This window comes from Tachyglossus aculeatus, chromosome 1, assembly GCF_015852505.1.
Source record: "Tachyglossus aculeatus isolate mTacAcu1 chromosome 1, mTacAcu1.pri, whole genome shotgun sequence".
Lineage (NCBI taxonomy): Eukaryota > Metazoa > Chordata > Mammalia > Monotremata > Tachyglossidae > Tachyglossus > Tachyglossus aculeatus.
The window spans coordinates 83,359,455-83,373,247 of record NC_052066.1 but is presented as its reverse complement, the minus strand read 5'-3'; the positions used below and the strand labels follow the sequence as shown (position 1 = coordinate 83,373,247).

The 13,793-nt window shown below is 40.5% G+C and overlaps 1 protein-coding gene across 1 annotated transcript in view; it reads left to right on the top strand.

The window, feature by feature from the left end:
• LOC119928919 (vesicle-associated membrane protein 2-like) overlaps positions 1 to 4,396 on the top strand; it is a 243,805-nt gene extending 239,409 nt beyond the window's left edge. Inside the window, exon 5 of the mRNA XM_038747454.1 lies at positions 2,590 to 4,396. Within this exon, the coding sequence (XP_038603382.1) occupies positions 2,590 to 2,606 (17 nt within the window). The 3' untranslated portion in view covers positions 2,607 to 4,396. The remainder of the gene's footprint in view (positions 1 to 2,589) is intronic.
• Positions 4,397 to 13,793: the final 9,397 nt, after the last annotated feature.

Below are 13,793 nucleotides of genomic sequence, written 5' to 3'. Positions count from 1 at the left end.
GCTCTGTTTAAGGAGGGTGACCCTTCTCTTGGTTGCTTCCTGCCCAGGCTACCGCAGGGATCCCCTAATCATTCTCCTCAGCATCTATCCACCACTAGTATTCACTGAGCACTCCATTTGGTCACAGCACTCTACTAAGGGCTTGGGAGTGTGCAACAGAGTTGGCAGATGCGATCCTTGCCCTCAAGGAGTTTGTAATCACACTGTTTGAAGTGGGATTCACTTGGTCTTTACAATGTTTGTTCTGCCCTGCTTGCCTGAGTGAGATCCATTCAGTTCACAGTACAATAATTCTAGGGTGTCCTGCTTTTGTGTTTTCTCATCCCATGACCCACCCAGTGAAGCTATATTAACTATAGTGTCTGCTTTCAGCAGACCCTCAAGAAATACCCTGGGTTGATTAATTGATGTAATTAATAATAATAATGGCAGTTATTAAGTGCTCACTATGTGCAAAGCACTGTTCTAAGCCCTGGGGAGGTTACAAGGTGATCAGGTTGTACCCGGGGGGGCTCACAGTTTTAATCCCCATTTTACAGATGAAGTAACTGAGGCCCAGAGAAGTGAAGTGACTTGCCCAAAGTCACACAGCTGACAAATGGCGGAGCTAGGATTTGAACCCATGACCTCTGACTCCAAAGCCCGTGCTCTTTTCCACCGAGCCACGCTGCTTCTCTGTGCCGATTTCATAAATTAATGAATTAATAATCCATTAATTGATGCCATTTGGATTGTTCTCCACTTGATTGTTTACCCATGCTTTTTGCTGCACAAGATTCTGTTTAAGTAGCAGAATTCAATGACATTCATTCATTCATTCAATCGTAATTGTTGAGCGCTTCCTGTGTGCACAGCACTGTACTAAGCGCTTGGAAAGTACAATTCGGCAACAAATAGAGACAATCCCTACCCAATGGGCTCACTGTCTAGAATGGCATCCCCCCAACTCTTGCCCATCCATCTCTACAGCAAACAGAAACTCCTTCCCATCACCTTTAAGGCCCTCAATCAGCTCTCCTCCTCTTACCTTACCTTGCTAATCCTCATACTTTACTCCTCGAATACCAACCTACTCACTGTTACTCCATCTCGTTCATCCCACTACCGACCCCTTGCCTACATCCTCCTTCATCTACAACAGATCACCACTCTATTTTTTTAATGGTATTTGCTAAGTGGTTACTCTGTGCCCGGCTCTGTACTGAGCGCTGGGGTAGTTACAAAGTAATGAAGCTGGACAAAATCCAGGTCTCACATGGGACTCATGGTCTCAATCCCCATTTTTCAGATGAGAGAACTGAAACACACAGAGAAGTGAAGTGACTTGCCCCAGGTCACACAGCAGAGAAGTGGTGGAGCTGGGATTAGTACCCAGGTCCTTCTGACTCTCAGGCCTGTGTTCTATCCACTAGGCCACACTGCTTCTCTGCATTTTCAAAGCCCTCTTCAAATCACATCTCCTCCAAGAGGCCTTTTCTGCCTAAACTATCATTTTCTCTATTTGCCCTCTCTTCTGCATCTTCTATGCGTCTGGATCTTTACCCCTTAAGCACTTGATATTCACTCTACCTTCAGCCCCACAAAACTTATGAACATATTATTATTAGGAGAAGCAGCATGGCTTAGTGGAAAGAGTGCGGGTTTCGGAGTCAGAGGTTGTGGGTTCTAATCCCGGCTCTGCCGCTTGTCAGCTATGTGACTTTGGGCAAGTCACTTAACTTCTCTGAGCCTCAGTTACCTCATCTGTAAAATGGGGGTTAAGACTGTGAGCCCCACGTGGAACAACCTGATCACCTTCACACATAGTAAGCGTTCAACAAATGCCATCATTATTATTATTATTACTTTCCCCAGTGCTTAGTACAGTGCTCTGCACACACTAAATGTTCAATAAATATGATTGATTGATTGGGTATTGGGGGCCCCAGAGTATTCATTCATTCATTTATTCAATCAATCACATTGTGCAAAGCACTGTACTAAGTTCTTGGAAAACTACAATAGCACAACAAACACATTCCTGCCCACAATGAGCTCTCAGCATCAGCTTTGTGAGCTCCTGCATTAATCTGACCCTGAGTGGGAGGATTCATTAATTCATTCCCACTATTGAACCGAAGTAGAAAATTAAAAAGTGAAAAGTCTTAGCCAAAGGTCCATCCACCATCTCCTCTGGACTGTAAACTCGTTGTGGGCAGGGAGCGTATCTGTTTTTTGTTATACTGTACTCTACCAAGTGGTTAGTACAGTTCTCTGCACACAGTAAGTGTTCAATAAACATGATCAAATGAATGAATGAAAGCAATTTTCCCCCAAATTTTAAAATATCTTCTTTTGAGCTTCTCAGTTTCTCAATCCCATGAAAAACAAACTAAATGAGCACCACGTTATTCATAAGGTAGCTAGCTAAAAAGACCTAAAGTCCTCGCTTTCTTCAACTTGATTGAATCCAAGTTAAATTAAAACTGAGGAAAAGTAGACAGTAATGGGCAGAGCAGAATTCCAGATGGGTTTATTGTGCATTCACAACTACATGCTTTCCTTAGGCTATAATGTATTTAAGACTAATTGTTTTTCTCTCTCTTTTAGTTTATTTCTCCACCTGAAAATCCTGGAGATCTGAAAACGGCATGGCTTGGTTTATATCCACCTCTTTCCTGATGTTCTTTCATTGGACTCTGCTTTTTCACTCCTGGTGTTTGGGGTCGGCCTGTAATTATCTGTATGAAGTGTGTGGTGTGTTCAGTGTTACACTGTTTTTGTAAGAACTTGTACCAGCTAAATACTGCCAAGTAGTTCCGTGACCATATATTACTGTCTAATCACTGTGTCTTAAAATGTGGCCGCACTGACCTGCAGAAAACACACTTCATGGAAAACGCTTTTAACCTTTCCAAGAATCACCGTGATCGCTGCTTTCTCTTTAGAAAGCACGCAGCGTCTGAGAGCGTTTTCAGCAAAAAAAGTATACTTTGGGGGTTAATTTACTCTTTTAATTTTCAAAGATTGATTCAAATTTGTATGTTAGCTAAAAATAACACTTACTTTTCTTTCAGTGCCTGGGGCCCATGCACACTCTGACGTCCTATTTTCTTTCTGAGGTGGTCAGCTTGTGCTGGAATAGGGGGTCTTCAGGCTGATTAGCAGATGACCTATCAATCAGTCAGTAAATCAATCGTATTTATCAAGCATTAACTGTGCATAGAGCACTGTACTAAGTGCTTGGGGGAGTACACTATAATAATATAACTGACACATTCCCTGCCCACAATGAGTTTACAGTCTAGAGAGGAAGACAGACATTAATATAAATAAATAAAATTACAGATCTATATATATAAGTGTTGTGGGGCTTGGAGGAGGGGATGAATAAAGGGACCACCCAGTTCAACTTTGACAGAGCTGTACACCTGTTCAAAATGATGTGTTTGCAGATGACCTGAGAGCCACCAAAACGACTGTATTTGAATAGCCTCCACAAACAGATTTTTAAAAAAATGGAGTCCGGCTCTTTGTATCAACAGTGTCGCTCTGTAGTAACTACAAGGTCCAAGTTCCTACAGGCTGACATTGCAAATTCAATTTCACTGAAAATTGATACTTCACTTTTCTCTTGGCTACTACACATCCATGATTCACTTGTAAGTAACTTCAGGGTAATTCTAGTTCTATAATTCCATAGCACAAACACAGTTTAAACCAGCTTTAGTGGTAGCATGATTTCAGTCAAGAGGTCAAAAGTACTAGAGTTCTATCTTATTTGCACTCACATAACTTCTCCTGAAAAGAAAAAAAAAAGTATCATTTCCAGAGCTGGAAGTTTTGATGTTTCTTTTAAGCAAATCACAATCAATATTTTTAAAGTTAAAGACAAATCTACTCAGCTGCTTTTAGGCTACCTAAAACATCGGGGGAAAATCCTTTTAACTAGAGGTTGATTTTTTTCTTTTTGTCCACCACTAAGAAGCTATTCCTTTTTGAGGGCTGGCATTTTTACCAGAGCTTTTTGGGATCTCCTTTTTCAAGATGCAAATTAGTTGCACCTGCATTTGGCTTCATGTAGGATAAATGGCCAATTTACACCTTAAAAATGAATGGTTATTGGTACCTTCTATGTGCCTGAAATTTAACCAATTTAGAGCACAGTTCTCTCTCATGCATCTTTTTAGGTCTCTAAGGTTCTGAAAGCACAAATTTAACTGAATGAAGGGAGAAGTGGGAGAGAATCATCCTTTGAAATCTGCCCCAACTACACACTCCTTATTGAAAAATAGGTACTACATAAATTGGAAAGAAAAAAAAAAGAAGACTCCAGTTCACAGAGGTCAATGTTCCACAAATGGAAGGTTTTTCCTTAAAAGGCATAAGGAGGCCCACAGATCAATCAATCAATCAATCAATCAATCATATTTATTGAGCGCTTACTGTGTGCAGAGAACTGTACTAAGCGCTTGGGAAGTACAAGTTGGCAACATATAGAGACGGTCCCTACTCAACAGTGGGCTCACAGTCTAGAAAGTGGGCTCACAGTCTAGAAAGAAGGCCTTTGAAATGCAAAGTGAATTTCCATTTTGAATACTAATGCTTTTCAACCCATTTTTACACACTCCCAAGAGATTTGAGTTAGATTTTGGTGGTTTTGTTTCTTGCCTTACTCTTCCATGAAGTGTTATTTTTGTTCACTAGCCTAATAGCTTCTTCTATTTGTTCTTTAAAAAAAATTATCCTGAAATTCTAAGGAAACAAATATCAAAGTGATGTTTGGGAGGTAAGCCCTGAAAATCAGAAATGGACCTATGGTTTTTATAGATGAGATATGTTGCTATTTTCGTAATGGTTCAGTAGACTGATGTAACTTTAATGCATGTAACAAGAGAGGCAATTTTATGAAAACTGTAGCTTTTGCATTTCCATTTTTTGCATTTGACTTTTGCATGCTTTCATTACCACCTTCATTACCACACTGATGCAATTTTTGCCTTAAACATTCAAAATACTTGGCTGATGGCCGCTGTGTATTTTTGCCTTAAACATCCAAAATATACAGCTGATGACATGCATGCCAAAAAAGGCAAATAACCAGTTTGCTTTGTAACATTCCTCTCAAGAACAGCCAGTCATGAAGAGTGACCAAGCAATGACAAACTCAAGGGTTTTATTTTCGCCTGCTTATGGCTTTATCTTTACACACATCACTTAATGTTGCAGAAATGAAGAATGCCCAAAGCCTCAACAGAGTAGAAATGTCATTTTAAAAGTAACTGAAGCACTTGAGTGCTTATAGAATGTCTTGTTTACTTCAGACTCACTGATCTGAAGGATGAGTAACCCCACCAGACTCAGGGTTTGGGTAGCTGTGAAGGAAAGAACATTGGTTTGCTGATTATTGGTTCTGAAAGGCAATTGCCTGAGGAAAGAGATTACTTACACTAACTTGTTAAAGCAGAGAAACAAACGTTTGTTCCACCCAGCAGCCTTAATAAAGGAGAGAATGCTGACCCTGACAGTGATGACCCTTTCAGTCAGGGACTGACTCAAAGTCTGGGCTGGAAAGACAGGAAGAAGGGGAGTAAGCACATCAACAGAAAGGAGGGATTGTCAGGAAGGTCTCTGGGGCAACCAAGCCCTGGACTGCTCTTGTTGGGGAAATTGTCTCAGTCGGCCTATCAACCCACCATCACAGACCATTGTCCCAAAGAATTTCTGCCTAAAGAAGCTCCCAAAAGAATACAGCAAAATCACACTTATTTAGCCCTGCTTTGGCAGCTCTCTGGTTCAGACAGATCATTTGGGGTTCAGGGTGCAGTATGAACTATAGTAGTGTTTGCATTTCAGCTAGTTTTGTGACTGGCAGGAGGGAAGACACGGAGGGAGGAAAGGAGTTAGATTGGGATATGTTCTATGCTTCTAGAAACTACCTACTTTCTGTGCAGACACTTTCTCATTGTTGTTGTCTTATGCTGTCGAGTTGTGTCTGACCCATAGCGATGTCATAGACGCATCTCTCCCAGAACACCCCACCTCCATCTGCAATCTTTCTGGTAGTGTATCCATAGAGTTTTCTTGGTAAAAATATGGAAGCGGTTAGGTCATGTTTATTCTATTTTCCTTCAACAGAAGAAACAGAATTGGGGACTATTTAAATGTCTCTCTGGATTATCTATTGCCCAAACTATGCCCAATCTTGACTAGTTCAGATAAATGAGATTCTACTGCAATGGACACGTGGTCAGGAATGTCATTTTCGTTTTGTTCTATAACTGAAGTCTCTGCTGAAAATTATATAAGCAGCCACTGTTCGGAAGAAATTTGGCCTGAATGGTATAGCAGAATGTCAATTCATAAATTATAGAGGACACAGGAAAAAAGAAGAAAGTCTCCCTCAAAACTCTGTACGCAACCAGCACTGGGTCCCCTTTCATTCATTCATTCATTCAATCGTATTAATTTGTTGTTTATGTTAAACTTCATCTCTACATATTTTTTTTCTTTATTTTGCACCTCACTATTTCCAGACCACGTTTATTTTTGTGATTGAGTGGATGTGGCCCCTCTCCTAGAAGTAGAAGTAGTAGCAGGAGCAGTAGTAAGACTGTAGACTATAAGCTCCTTGTGGGCAGGGATCGTGTCTACCAACTCTGTTGCACTTTCCCAAGTGTTTAGTACAGTGCTGTGCACATAGAAAATGCTCAGTAAATACCATTGATGGATACTAGTAATAGCAGCAGCATTTATTGAGCTCCCTCTTGGTGCTATACCCTGTACAAGGCACTTCGGACGTATAAAAAAAGAGTGGCACGTTCCCTCCCCATAAACTGCTTCCATTCTGATGGTGGAGACCAACATAAAAATATTTCCAACTCAGAGGGTTAAAAGTATAAAGCAGAGTGTTTACATTTCAAAATTATAAGTTGCTGAATCAATCAATCATATTTATTGAGTGCTTACTGTGTGCTGAGCACTGTAAAATGAGGATTACAGAGCTCTCTGATGGACTTACTACAGTTCTCTGCACACAGTAAGCTCTCAATAAATACCATTGATTGATTTATACAAATAAATAAATTACAGATATGTATGTAAGTGCTTTGGGACTGAGGATGGGGTGAATGAAGGGTGCAAATCCAAGTGCAAGGGTGATGCAGATCGGAGTAGGAGAAGAGGAAATGAGGGTTTAGTTGGGGAAGGCTGAAGAAGGAGATCCAGTTCTCCATTTGAGGGAGATGCCCAGAAAAATACGGTTTGTCAGGTTTACAAGATTCATTCATTCATTCAATCGCATTTATTGAGCACTTACTGTGTGCAGAGCACTGTACTAAGTGCTTGGTAAGCACAATTTGGCAACAGATAGAGACAATCCCTACTCAACAATGGGCTCACAGTCTAGAAGGGGGGGAGACAGGCATCAAGGGTATTGGCTCTCGGATAGTAAAAGAGAAGAATTTCGGAGCCAGGGTTGTCTTTAGAAAATGATGATTCTCTAGCATTCAGGACTAGCAACTCTATGTAGGAACACTTCACAGTTGTCCACCTCCATCTAGGCCCTGTAATACTGTTCACTGCTCTATCTGGAACTGGAACTAGAAGAACCACAATATAGAGAACATGATTGTTCTTTAGGTGCTAGATGTACTGGGGTCTATACGTTGCAGTGACCAAGGTGGAAGCTGGGAGTCAGGGTGGGAGGAAGAGTGTTATGTTCATTTTAATTTCAAGATAGTGGACAAGTGTCAGTGAAATGCACAATTTTAAAATGAAAACCATGTTACTTCAAAAGCAGAAATATCCAGTCTCTAAAAGATCATGTTCTTAGAAGATCCCTTCCCACGTTTTCAATCAATCAGTGGTATTTTTTTCAATGGTATTTGATAAGCACGTAAGTGACTTGCCCAAGGTCACAGAGCAGGCAGGTAGCAGAGCTGGGATTCGAAGGGATTATTGAATACTTACTGTGTGCAGAGCACTGTGGAAAGTGCTTGGGAGAGTACAATACAACGGAGTAGGTAGACCTGTTCCCCGCCCACAAGGAGCTTGCAGCCTAGGGGGGGAGACAGACATCAGTGTAAATAAATTACAGATATGTATATCTGGGTTGTGGGGCTGAAGGTGGGGTGAATATTGAGTGCTTAAAGGAAACAGAACCAAGCGCACATTTTCTTAATTTAAAGAGGCTTGAAGACAGAGCTATCCTTTCCATAGGCTGATTTGAAGCAGTTTTTCCAAGAAAAACACTCTGGGGACCCCACATCTCCCAGAAGCCAATCAATCAATGGCATTTATTGAGAGCTTGCTGTGTGCATAGCACTGTACTGAGCGCTTGGGAGAGTACAGTACAGCAGAGGTGGTAGATATGTTCCATGCCCACAAGGAAGCCAGATTTTGTATAGCCACCACCAAATGGGACAAGGGAGGGTTGTGGCTACATGCAAAATCACAATGCCACCACAGCCCCCTTTAGTCCAAGCTACCCAACTATTTGTGGAGATGAGCAAGCACCTGTTGTGAGTCCTCAATTTCCCGCTGTTCTCATCCTCCCCGTTCCTTGGGATTTTAATGAATTAACTCTTTCACTGTTTTGTTGTTGGATTCCCACCCTTCTCTTTCTCCCCTTTCCCTAGTACACATGACTGCCCCTGAATACAATTATGTGGTGAAAAAAATAATTTATTTCTTCCTCAAAAATCAGTGTGGGGTAATTATGCCCTGGAAGCAATTAAGTGAGTAAACAGGGTAACAGTAATAGTAGTAGCAGCAGCAGCAGCAGTAGTAGCAGCAGTAGTAGTAGCAGCAGTAGTAGTAGCAGTACTAGCTCTCCCTTGGTGTAGTGCACTGTACTAAGTGCTTGGGAGACACAGAATAAAGAAGTGGAATGTTCCATGACCACAAGGAGCTTACATTCCAGTGGAGGAGACAGGCAAAAAATATAGAGAGGAGTAGTCCAAATAAATAATTGAATGTACAATGTAGCTATAATATATATGCATATATACACAATATTGATGAGAATGGGTAGAAATATTTCAGAAGTGCTAGAGTTGGCTGATGGGTTTACAGAGAGGACCTTGGATAATCAATTGGCAAAGGCATTTTGGAAAACATGGGATTTAAGGAAGGTTTTGTATGTGGGAAGAGCTGTGGTTTGCTTAATTTGGGAAGAGAAGGGGTTCCAAGCCAGGAGAATAATTTAACCAAGGGGATAATGACAAAAAAATGGAAAACCAGGAAGAATTAAGAGGTTGGCTTGGGAGGAGTGAAGATAGTGGGCTGGGAAATAGTGAGTGAGGAAAGTGGAAAGGTAAGGTGGGGTCAGATGGTAATGCACCTTGAAACTGACTGTGGAATTTCTGTTGGATGCAAAGATATACAGGAAGACAGCAGATAGTTTTGAGGCAAAGTGAGATATAGGTGAAATAATGATTCAGGTTGATTCAGGCAGCAGTGTATTGTACAGACTAAGTTGGGGAGAGGCTAGAGTCAGGGAGACAAGCAATAGTCTAGCTACGATATGACCAGAGTTTATTCCAGAATAGGAGAACCTTGGAAGGAGAGGAAGGGAGCGATCAGGGAAATGTTGTATAGGAAGAACTGGCAGGTTTGGGCAGAAGATTGAATGTTCAATCATTCATTTATTCAATCATATTTATTCAGCTCTTACTGTGTGCATTACACTGTACTAAACACTTGAGAGAGAACATTATGACGATACATTCCCTGACCACACAAGCTTACAGTCTAGAGGGGGAGACAGACATCAATATAAGTAAATAAAATTACAGATATGTGCATAAGTGTGGCGGGCCTGGGAGGGGACACGAATAAAGGGATCAAGTAAGGGTGATACAGAAGGGAGTGGGAGAAGAGGAAAAAAGGGATTAGTCGAGGAAGCCCTCTTGGAGGAGATGCCTCCAATAAGGTTTTGCCACCAAGGAATCGAGACTGACTCCAAATTTCAGGCTTCTAGGACAGGGAGGGTGATGGTGTTGAATTGAGTTGGGGAAATTAGGAGAGAAAGGAGCTTAGAGGGAAAGATTAGACAAAAAGGGAACCAAAGGCAAATAGTTATTTTTTTTGAAACTATGGGAGCAGAAACTATCTACAACCCAGTACATGATACCTAGACTAAAGTACTTGGATGAAATCCTTTTTGGGAGTTGACATGTTTAATGGTAACAAAATTGGCACGATTCTTAACAATGAGCAAGTGTCATTATCACATTGAGCAGATTCTCATGTGATAATCAGACTAACTTGTATTTATCCTCTCACTAAGCTCAGTGCTTGGCAGAAAGTAGGAATTTGTTAAGTGCTGTCTATGTGCCAGACACTATACTAAGCGCTGGGGTAGATAGATACAAGCTCATCAGGTTGACACAGTCCATGTCCCACATGTGACTCACAATCTTAATCCCCATTTTCCTGATGAAGTAACTGAGGCACAGAGGAGTGAACTGACTTGTCCAAGATCACACGGCGGGCAAGTGGCAGAGCCAGGATTAGAACCTAGGTCATTCTGACTTCCAGGACTGTGCTCCATCCATTAGGCCATGCTGCTTCTCTAAGTGGTTAAAAAATACCATTATTATTGTTACTGAGATAGACTCAGCTCAGAATTTACTATAATCATCTTTTCAAACCCTAATGCTAATTAGAACACTTTTTTTAGAGCAAATATTTTTTTCCAAGAAATAAGTTAATCAGGGGGAAAAAAATCAGATGGTTTTCTGTAAAATGAATTTCCATGTTATTATATAACAAGTTCTTTGAAATCATTGCAATCACCATTTTATCTTTTATCCCTTTTCACCAACTATAAAAGAAGTACAAACAAGACAAGTGATAGTCACAAAAATCTATTAATTTACCTCATACCATTTTAGGTAATAGCTAAGGAAAACAGTTTAGGGGATGTTAAGCCACAGCACTTTTCATTTGCAGAATTTCTAGGTGAAACTAGTATTATATTTTATTTGATTACCTAAGAATACATTATTTCTGTTTCATCAATCAGTCAATTGAATTCATTGGGCATTTACTGTGTGCAGAGCACTGTACTAAGCGCTTAGTAAACTACAGGGTGACAGAGTGGATGGACAACTTCCCTGCCCACAATGAGCTTACAGTCTTTAGGGAGGAATACAGTCTACAGTAGAAGAATATCAGAAAGTATTTTCTTTCCCCTAGCATCTCTTCTCTGATGTTACTTGGATGACCACCATTTTAGATATTTTAAAAGTTAAAATAATTTCAAATTACACTTTTCATTTCTTTCCAGTCTTAAAATGGTGGCAGTATTTCAAGGGAACATAATTTTGACAGCTTCTATCAAGTAGTAGGAACATTAGACCTCACAAATTTCAAACTAATGTTTTAGACACAGAACACCAGGATAAGGTTTACAGAGAAAAATGCAGAAATGGCACTGTTTTCCACGTTGCCATTTCCTATTCTGTTCAACAAAACATGTTTGCAAGGCAAGAAGTTGGCACAGGGAAACAGTGAGGTGAGGAATAAATGGTGAAAAAATATATTTTTGTATAACCTGCATAGTTCCTGAGTTCAATCTTTCCTTCACGAATTCAGAGGCTCTTTTTGAACGGGAAAACTGTAAAATGATGGTGGACTAAAAACAAAATGGAGCAAAGACCCCAGTGGGGAAATAATTTTCATAGTGCAGTCTCTTTAAGCCAAACCTTTCCCATGTTGTGTAGTGAACCACCATTCTTGAGCTTTCAGCTAGTCAGTAAGTGGTTCGTTTCAAAGACTGCCCCTCCTGTTGAGGTCAGAAATGATTGATGGATCAAGTGATTATGCAATTCCACATGGATTTATTTGTATATTTAATTGTCCATCAACACTTACAGAATCATACAGATGGTGTCTTTATGGTCAAAGAAGATACCACTGATGATTCTCTAGGCCGGTTATTTCTGTAATCACCTCATTCAGTTCTGCCTTTATCATTGGCATGTAGTTTTCTAAAGCAGAGTTCATACATACTAGAAAAATCAAATGAATGAAATTTTGGAATACAGGATATTAAACTGTATATTACATTTTGACTTCAATAAAATTCTGCCAGGGAAATCTTTAAGGCATGAAATGAACAGCAAAATCTCCTCCAGACCTTTCAGAGGGAATAGTCTTTGAAGAACATAATATGGACCTTGTTGACTCTGATTTTTATTTTTCATCATAGTTTATCTCAATCTCTCTTTCTCCAAAAGCAAGCCAAAATTACATTTCTTAACATTTGTAGTATGTCCTCTCAATTACACATAATAAATTAGAGGATATAGAGTGCAGATAACTGCAACTGGATAATTTGCAATCAATCAGTCAATCAGTCTTTTTTTACTGAATGTTTACTATGTGCAAAGCACAGTCTAAGTGCTTGGCAGAGTGCCCTATAACAGTATCGGTAGAAATGTTCCTTGCCCACAATGTGCTTACAGTCTAGAGAATGAGTTTACAGTCTAGAGGCCAAGACTGTACCATCTAAAACTAGGGGGAAGACAGGTCCAAAGTATTTATTTGTAAAGAAAGGGAACAGGAAGAAAACGGGGCTAGGAAAGATAATAGAAAGCAGTACAAGTTGCATAAGGATTAAATAGCTGAATGAGTATTTGAATCTATAAATGCAAATATACATAAGTACTGAGGATAGGAATAAAATAGAAGTGTAGAGGATGGTACTCGGTTGACATGACTGAGGTGTTGTGAATTCATGGAGGAGGTGGGATTTTAGGAGAGCTTTGAAGATGCTATGGGCTGCGAGACTCCAGGAGGGGGAGGAGTTTCAGACTGGAGAAAGACATCAGGGATGGAAATTTGGGAGTGAGCTATTTAGAAGGTGAGCTTTGAAGGAATTAAAAATGAAACTGGAGGATCGACCGGTGAAGAGAGATGATATGTAAAACTGGGAGACCTGGTGGAGAGCCTTGAAATGATTTGTGAAACATGTTTGCTTTAGGTAGAGGAAACTTAGTAGACAGTGGAGGGTTTTGAGGTGATGAGGAGAGTAACCTAGTGGGAAGGCCTTGGAGAAAGAGGACCTGTGTTCTAATTCCTGCTCCACCACTGAGGATCTGAGTGACTTCTTTGTGCCTCAGTTTCATCATTTACAAAATGTGGACAACACCCATTCCCTCTCCCCTTAGATTGCGAACACTATGTGGGACAGGAACTGTGACTCATCTGCTTATATTGTATAATATCTGGTGCTTACTCTGTGCCAAATATTTAGGGCTGAACAAATACCACATTTTTTAGTATTATTATGGAGAGACATGAACTGAGAGATGTTTTAAGAGAATCCATGCAGAAGTGTATACTAAAGACTGGAAGGGACTGAGCCTGCAGGACGGAAGATCACTGAGGAGACTGTAACATTTGTCTACCGGCACAGTAGTCTAACTACTGTCTCCTTTGGGTGAAGAGGAAGGGACAGATGCAGGAAATGCTGTGGTAGAAGAATTGGCAGGATAAGCTACTGATTGAATAGGAACACTGAAAGGCAGTGAGGAGGCCAAGTTGACCAACAAGCCAAGGTACTATCCTTCACCTTGGTTTATTAGGTTTTGGAAGGGAGCTAGAATCGTTTAACAATAATGGTGGCTTTTGTTAAGCGCATACTATGTGCCAAGCACTGTTCTAAGCACTGGGGTAGATACAAGGTAATCAGGTTGTCCCATGTGGGGCTCGCAGTCTTAATCCCCATTTTACAGATGAGGTAACTGAGGCACAGAGAAGTTAAGTGACTTGCCCAAAGTCACATAGCTGACAAGTGGCAGAGA